This window comes from Strongylocentrotus purpuratus, unplaced genomic scaffold, assembly GCF_000002235.5.
Source record: "Strongylocentrotus purpuratus isolate Spur 01 unplaced genomic scaffold, Spur_5.0 spur5_scaffold_3, whole genome shotgun sequence".
Lineage (NCBI taxonomy): Eukaryota > Metazoa > Echinodermata > Echinoidea > Camarodonta > Strongylocentrotidae > Strongylocentrotus > Strongylocentrotus purpuratus.
Window position 1 is genome coordinate 27654134 of NW_022145609.1, and position 9109 is coordinate 27663242.

At 37.4% G+C, this 9109-nt stretch overlaps 1 protein-coding gene and 1 long non-coding RNA gene across 2 annotated transcripts; both read left to right on the forward strand.

The window, feature by feature from the left end:
• Positions 1-1375: 1375 nt before the first annotated feature.
• Positions 1376-2678, forward strand: LOC115918208. Its single transcript, XM_030995864.1, has 3 exons — positions 1376-1902; positions 2238-2476; positions 2553-2678. The coding sequence occupies exons 1-3, from the start codon at positions 1833-1835 to the stop codon at positions 2676-2678; spliced, it is 435 nt and encodes a 144-aa protein (XP_030851724.1). The 5' UTR covers positions 1376-1832.
• A 481-nt stretch (positions 2679-3159) lies between these two features.
• Positions 3160-6208, forward strand: LOC100891587. The gene is made up of 3 exons (XR_004066059.1): positions 3160-3260; positions 4315-4465; positions 5285-6208. It is a non-coding gene; the product is annotated as an uncharacterized LOC100891587 (long non-coding RNA).
• Positions 6209-9109: the final 2901 nt, after the last annotated feature.

Below are 9109 nucleotides of genomic sequence, written 5' to 3' on the forward strand. Positions count from 1 at the left end.
TATCGACATTTTTATATACATTTTCAACCTCGATTAACAGGTGTGTCTCGACTCACCAGCAACCCTAAGGTGAACCCTGGCCAACCTTCCAACGTCACGTGCCACGCCGTTGGCAATCCGTCTCCACGTTTTGATACTGTCTACCTGACGAGTGACTTGGGCAAATCGAGCAGTAGCGGGAAGGGTATCGTGTCCCGGAGCGTGACGGTTACCGGGACGGTTACGGACCCGGAGACAATCTTTGTCTTCGACATAGCGGCAGTCGAGAAAAGAGAGTTGTTTTCATGTACACTGGCTGAGGACAGTCGGACCGCCATTTTGGCAGTGTGGTCAAGAACGTATGGTAAGGAAACACTGTTGTAAGTTAAGAAGTTGATTACAAATAAGGTTCCCTGCATGTGTAAACTTGAATTATGATTCATAGGAAGTAATTTATTCTTGAGAATACGAAGATACTCTAATTAGGTTGTATGTCTGATACCACCAAGTGAGACTTCTGATAAAAGTCTTCGTTTTTATTTCCAGAGTTACCCGTCATTTCCAAGCCACTTGAAGTTCTACACATCGGTACGCACGAGATCGCTGTTAGATGGGATGCATGGCGGCCTGGTGTAGATGAGGGAGAACCGCCACTAACCGAATACATAGTCGTTTACCACAACACAACATCCACCGGCGATTGGACGGAAGCGGTAAGCGTGGCTCCGGATCAGAACCTTACTGCGGTAGTTACCGGAATGCGGTCAGATACGACTTACGAGTTTGCCATAGCCGGAGTACGAGTCGGACCGGGTGGGATCGGCTTACCGGGTCCGGCTATTCGAGTGTCGACACATTGCGAGCGTAAGTAAACTCGATGAATCATTAAATAAACTTATTTAAATCCAAATTTTGCAAGAAGTATAAAGGAAAGGTTAGTCCAGAATCTTACTGTGTATACTTTACGTAGTCATTACCTACGATGACACATAGGTGTTTCAGAATAGACGAAATGCTTTAAAAGCTTCATTAATTTGTCAATAGTTCTGTAAACAAATCACATCTTATTCGCCAGGGACTGGAAAGGACATTTTCGTAGACTGTGCCTACTGTTCCTAAAGAATCACTAGAAAGCTATGAGTATCTCTTACGTTTTCTGTAGGTCCAAACGTCCGTTCTTTCGACTTGACGATAGTCTCGACTTCATCGCATCAGATTGAATTGTCATGGAAGGTTAGTCTTTTTATAATCGTCCCTTGGAAATACTGGAAGATTCTTTTATGAAAACAGAAGTCGCTGTCAACCCTAGTTTATAGAATATGTATAACTTGGGAGGAAAACAAGTATTAGTAGCTTTGAGCGCTTTTAATTGTATTGGTTAATATTTGTTACTTGAAATTAGTTATTCGTTGACCAGATTTTTTTGTTTGAGTCAGAAAATCAAATCGTTTTGTGAATTCTGTATAGAGATACAGTTATGTCGTTGATTATGTCCAACAATCTGATTAAAGCACATACCACTTTGGCAATACAAATTGAAACTCGATTAGTTTAGTTTTCCGGATTATGCAGGCAAAAGTTTTTTTTGAATAACATTGCAATTAATACTGAAAGTTTAATTTGTTGCAACAATGGATATGACTGAACAGTAAATTTCCTCATAAATAACTCATACCTTCGTCTAGAAACCACCAGTAAGCGAAGCCCGGTGTCAGAGTGGATTCCAAGCCTTCACTATCTCATACTCCAAAAGAGATTCTCCGGAAAACGAAACACAAGTCGCCGTCCCTTTCGATGCTCCACCGCGATATACCATCCCTGACCTTGAATTGTGCACTGAGTATGCCATCCACATGGCAGCATCGAACAAAGATTCAGACAGCGAGCTTAGCGACAAAGTTCACGCTAAAACAACAGATGAAGGTATACGAAATGGCATCTACATGCATACGGTCTAAAAGCGCTAGCTATTGAGCACGGAAACGTTATAATAGGTTTTGTTTATTTGTTATTCTCCTCCTTCTTCTTCTTTACCTTCTTCTTCTTCTTCTTCTTCTTCGTCTTCTTCTTCTAACACAGATACATCGGTTGTAAGATGACATTACTTTTGAATTTAGTGAAGCTTTAAAGGTTTTATTTGATAAACATCAAGAATGTACGATTTAATTAATAATGAGATATGAATGTGTTGGGAGTTTTCGCTGTCGATGTTTTTCCATTTTCATCAACCCCTTTCTAATAATGTTTCATATTCCCAGTGGTATCGGCTCCTAAAGACGTGAGAGTTACAGGTGTCACGCCCTCAACGGTAACCCTACAATGGTCCATCCTGAACTTTACCCAACCATGTCTGGACATCAGGGGTTACGAAATACTGTACAGAAGAACATATCCAAGACCAGAGAAAATGGGCAAAGTCATCGCTGTAGATTCCAATAAGAAGGAAATCGAGTACCCGATCAAAAACCTATGGCAAAAAACGAATTTCTCCATTCAGGTACGTCCATTGAGTCCAAAGAATCGTTCCTTAATAATAGTCGTATTTGTAAATCCCTTCATACTACGTTTCTCAGTACTTTACATTACCCCGGTCATCCCCAAATAATAGGGCATATACGTTCCGCTCCCTGGGGAGTATTCCAGCAGGGCGCCATCCTTTTTACGCCATCCTACTGGATGCCCATTTAACATCTGGGTGAACAGTGGCAAATGTAGATTAATTTCTTACCAAAGGACATTAGTACCGTTGCGGGATTCGAACCGCGAACCATGTGATCCAGAATCCGGCGACCTATCCAATAGACCACATCACCTCAAACACGCCAAGAAAAAGAAAATGACATGTCATGCAGCCATGCACAATAATTCAGAAAAAACAGCAAAGGTTTAGATTTAATATAAAGATCTCTGAGAAATTATTGAAAGAAAATCACCGTAATCTTCATTAATAACTACAGATTCATGAAATTTCATTAATCACTTTGGCAAATAATCATTAATTTTTTTCCTGGGGGGGGGGGGGGGGGGAGAGGCGGGGATAACATTATCCATGATTAGGAGATCTTCTTCCCATGAAAAATAAAAATATTTGTTGAGTCATGATCTTAAAAAAAAATTCAACTTTGAATTACCCAACGGTATCACCTCTACACCATTTAGAGCCTCCTATGGTTTAATTCCTCTCATCTAGGTTCGTGTTATAAACGAAGCAGGAAAAGGTCCATGGTCTCATGAAGTATCAGCTCAAACGTTGGTTCATCGACAACACCATCAAGAACAAAGTTAGTATTCTGATACAGATGTTTAAAAGTCATATATGCTCTTGTTAATGCATTTACATGAAGGTGTTGACGCATTGTAGGTAGTATTTGTTAATAATAATAATGATAATAATAATAGTTCGTCCTTATACGGTATAGCGCATTTCAGGACTGCAGGCCCTCTCAATGCGCTTTACAGATATATACAAGGCGTTTGTAGAATTTCCCTTGTGTTATAATTATTAGTTGCAATAAGTTTCGCACAAAATACTGCAGTAAATGTGTTTTTTTTTCTCAAAATGGTTGTGCAAGACTTCGAAACATGAAAGAAAAAAGAATGGAGATATTCACAAATCCGTAGGATTGACAAAATCTCACATGAGATACCGATGGGTAGATTGAGATGTTATGGTCATGTGGTCGGAGGGTGAGAAGAAAAAAAATTGGCTCCAGAAAACAAACAAATCCAGGTTGCTAATTTCCCATCCCCGTGGAAGACCTCGCCAAACCTGGAAGGAGATGCTAACAGATAATTATGAAATTTATGAGGGCATCTGATCTTATATCACCTAAGCGGATGCTGAAGACCGGAAGGCTTGGATAAGGTCCGTAAGGGTTTGAAACGTCCAACTCCACTGCGAGAGAAAAACGGACACTAAACGATGATGATGATGATTATTATTATTATGATGATGATGGTGGTGGTGATGAAAGAGAGAATCACAACCTGTCCGTAAAACTACTCTCGGATATGGAATTTCAAACTCCAGGGACAATCCTAAAGCAGTAGACCAGTGCTGTTCATACTACCCCTTATAGAGAGTAGGTGATTGTTGTAGATATTTGGGATATCCTAGAAGAAAGCCTGTCCCAGAATCGAATCATAATGTATACATCACTCAATTAGGCAAACAGTAACATCTCTTTTTAGCCTAGTATAATATGTGTCCAAAGTAATGTATTATTATGTATCATTATAACATAAAATATTATATAAACACAACCAAACTAATTTCATTCAAAAGGTTGGACTCTGTTTGCCCATATGTTAATATGCTTTTCTTACCCTCTGCAGGGCTAGTGGATACCCCGGATCAGATTGTTGATGAGATCCCAGCAAGCTCAAGCGATCAGAGAAAAACCCCGGGTCATCTTCCGGGAATTCTTACCGGGGTCGGCCTGGTACTGATCGCCCTCCTCATCGCCAGTGTCCTTGTTTATAGAAGGTAAGAGTACAATGGCGTAGCCAAGGGGAGAGGGGGCACTTCTAGTTTTGAATAGCGCACGTCTCTTTCTAATCATGACTATCCCTTCCTTTTAGAAATCCATGTCTCCGTTTTCATCAGTTTGTCAGTCTTGCATGAAAAACTAATAGATACAACAGACAGGTTTACTAACTTTTTCATTTTTTTCCTGGGGCCTTGTGACGAGGTATTCCATTAACCTGTAATATAACAATAATAAATGTTCGCGAGTGCATTAGTGAATATGCACTGCAAGCAGTGTAAGCCACAACAGGATAATGAACGAGGATCCTTTTTCGGGTTTATTGTCCGTCTCATTGTGACTTAAACAAGTGCAGTGCATATCACTAATGCACGAGCTAAAAACATGTATTATTTGTTTTATAAGATGGGTCTACAATATGAGTATAAAGTCGAGAATTGACAGTGGTTATCGTATATGCACTCCCCATGCATATGGGAAAATTAATGCATGCACACGTGATCCATTTCGACGCTTCTCATTGGCTACATTCTTGAACACATTTTATAATAATTAATGAACTGCAAAACTTAAAATCCAGTCCGTATACATTAGTTGTTGCTATGTCGGGAAAGTCTCGGGCAAGCCTCGAGCAAGCTTTCAGATTGTCAAGAACAGCTTTCTATAAACAGTATATGCACACAATTTGAATATGTTAGTGAACTGGTCTATTGAAAGAAATGTGGAGAAGGGTCGATTTCTTTGATTAAATGAACATTTTCAGTGTTAAAGAGTAATTTTACAATATTGCTTATGTTCTCTTTATTTTCACTTTGCAGACGAAGGAGGAAGATTCAGACAGTCGAGCCCGTTGATTCTTTTAAAAGTTTGGATGTGCAGGAATAAATAAAAGCGGAACAAGATGTTGGAACACTGTTTCTCTGTGATTAAACATTGTTTATGACTATTCGAAAGTGCGCGCGAGGCTGATTGAAAATATCCTACGCCGACGCTTGGAAACACTTACTCTGAACATTGAAATTAGGAGCACATGACACCATGGAAATAATGTAACTTTTGAAAGTTGAAAATGTGAGCTTCCATAATTCATAATATTTCTGCAGCGATTGTTGTTCATGACTGTCACAAAAATAAACGAGCCCATAGGGGTCTGCAGCCCCATGGAAATTTTTACATCAGCAATAATCGGGAAATAATCACGTCATGTTTAAACTTCTAACTCCATGGCCAATTCGTAGTTAATTAAATATCTTAGCGAGTATTTTTGTGACGGCATCATGAATTATCAATAGTCTTATTTGCTCGCTTAGCTTTTTCGCAATGATTTACATGTACCGTAATGTGTCGTGCAACGCCCACGGACTAGCCGAGTTGTTGAGACGTAGCACCAACACTTCAAGATGCCTTGAGAGATGCCTTCGCCAATATCTCGTATTACTATTAGTAACCTGCCACCTCTATCCAATCATGAACGACATAATCATAACGTCAGAAACAAATATTGACGTTGTTCAGGCAAGGATGTTTCATGGTCTATGGCCTTAGAGCCTTACGTGGAGACTATATATAGCTACATGCTGCAACACTTCAAACAGTTGCCTGTAATCGTCAAGACCTTGCATTTCAATGCTGTCATCTTAACTAGATATGCTGTTATCTGATCAAAATGGTGGACAATCATTATTTTAAGTTGGTAGTAGCAGTAGAAGTAGTATAGTAGTAGAAGAAGTAGTATATAGTAGTAGTAGTAGTAGTAGTAGTAGTAGTTGTAGACTTTATTGGATAACTTACTGTTAAGCACAAGGCTAATCTGCCAAAAGGTCAATTTAGTTGGACATGACTGCTATGTCGGTGACTGGTGGGGTCTTTGACAATCCATGTGAGAGTGTAAGAGAGACAACGTACAAAAACGTACATGCAAAATTGAATTAATTTATTGGCGTATGGGCGACATGCCTTCACAGGCTTGTACAGCGCAGGTAAAAATGCAATCGACATTACGCCGAGTGTGCAAACGCATGGTTAGAAGTTACAAGAGCCTGAAACTTATGAACAAAGGCTAAGACTTAGCAGGTGACAACGACTCAAGCGCCATCGTGTTGCATCTAAAGCACCATCAACTGGACTCAATATTACTTATCATACTGTATAATACATTTATATGTAACTGACGTAGCCATTTAGAATCGTATTGTATTCCCAGGCAACTAGTATTCAATAAAGGCCTATATATACTTAAAAGGTATAGTTGAGTTTTGTTGCACAGAGCGCTACACAAAATCGTGTTTGTGTAGTTAGATAATGAAAAACTGAGTGTCAAGTTTGAAAGAACATGCAATTTAAATCATCTTTGTTTGATCAAAATCAGTTCAGAGACGGCTGAATTATCCATAAAAATAACGATTTCTAATATTTGTGGTGATTTGATAATTTTAACAAGCCGTTGAAAAAAATGAGATAGCGCCTTATACGTTTTATTCCAGTCGATGTTGCAGATGTTAGCTTTTTCGTGTTGGTCGCCATACGCACAACCAGCCGACCCGTGTATTGTTATTATTAATTAATTAATTAACGGTCACCGTACTTTTTTGAACGTGGAGCTGAATTGGTATGATCGTATTGGATAAAGTTCACAGATTTGGGGGTCTACAATTACCTTCATAGCAACTTTAGGTCCGTAAAGAGCACCAGAAATGTCATAAATAAGAATAAGAGCAATAACCATGCACTTTGAAGGTATTTGCGGTCTCAAACAAGAACTTAACGATCCCTTAAACTGATCTAACTTAAGCTCTTAGATTATTTCTGATGTACAAAACCATTTCACATCGACAGAAAACCTAGACCAGAAAAACAAATCAGATTCAAATACATTTTTCATATTGAATGAGTATGATTTAAGAAAATCTGCAACATATTTAAAATTTCTTCCTGATCTTCCATATATTCTTACTACAAATAGTATGATACTCATTCCCTGAGTATAAAGTTTGAACAAACTATGTTGTAATATATAACCACAACTTAAAAATTTACCATGGTAATCCTCATTCCGTAAAAGGGGAAACCGTATGTACTGTCATGATCTTTTAAGATAAAAATAGTAATCAAATGAATATTTCCTTCTTATTAAATACGCTTTGAAAGCTACCAACTGTCAAATTAGGAACGAAATTTCTTTCGTACATAATTAATGTTTGGAATAGGACAATGCGAACAAGAATTGTTAACATTTGTTATTTCACTATTCAACTTGAAGCTCTAATCTTTGCTGGTTGTTTTAAATCAATCATAAGTTTCCACCCTGCCAAGGATTGATCCTTTTTGAGAAATTGAAGGGTAACAAAAGTATATTTAAATAAAATATACTTATCTTGAAATGTATTTTCACTTTTTTTCCGAGTCGTAATGTAAAGTTCGTTCAGTAGATAATGACACAGAGACATTACATTATGTTTCAGTTACATATACTTTATTTCACTATAAAAAGTTAAAATATATCAATATTGGAGACAAAAGTCATAAAATTGCTGTCATACCGCTATATAAGTTTTATTTACAAATATAGAAAATAACATATTTCCATTGAGCTGTAACAGTTAAATGGGCCTCATTTCGTTGCAGCCAAATCTATATTTTTCCCACTGTACTTTGAGAAAGCACTATTTACCATTCATTTATTATCTTAGGAAAAAAAAAATCAAATAGCGTTTCTCATCATCTTTGAATACAAGAAATGCAATGTTTGAACCGTAGTGTACAAATGAGTCTATTGTCTGGAAATCAAGTGATCTCTTGGACAAGGGTTAACGAAGGGGGTTCCCCAGGGTGATACCAATCTGGATTTAATCACTTAAAGGGAAAGTCCACCCCCAAAATAAGTTTGTTTCGATAGAGGCAGAATAATAAGAAAATCGTTTTTTAAAGGTTCGTTCAGATATGACGCGGTATACCGCCATAAAAAAAGAAGCCACCGCGTTTTTTAAATGTGTAAATGGATGGCAACTGTGCGCAAGAAAAGTCTCTCATGTCCTAATTTTGTATCATTATATGTCATCATTAAAATTAAAGGGTAACAAAAATTTAAAAAACACCGCGATTTAGCCTTATTCTACATGTATGTCTATGAAAAGGACATCTTCTACACAAAGTTTATACGCCCTCATGGTTAAATAATCCTGATAATGCATCTTATTCTAGCATATATATACGAACAAATATTTCAGAATCTTAATAACTAATGTACAAGTAAAAATAGTATCTCAATATTTGTCATAAATATATTCATCCTCTCATAGCTCAGATGTTAACAGACAAGTCAATGACAGCATTAGATATACATTAGAAAATACAGAAGGAGAATAGCCAATTGCACCAAATAACTTCGAAGTTGATAAAAGAACACTGTGTAATATAAAGGTTTACCAAATTAAATTAACAATAATAAGAGAAAATTTCCCCTTTTCTACTGTATTTTCGTCATCACTGACGGGTAGCCCTATATCCTTGAAGGTTTTAAGTGAGATATAAAAAGAGCATTATATTTATTTTAATACGACATTCAATTGCATCACCATTCTTTAAATCATGTCATAGTAAAAATAGCAGGGATGTAATTTCTAAATAATTTTGATTTTGACTGA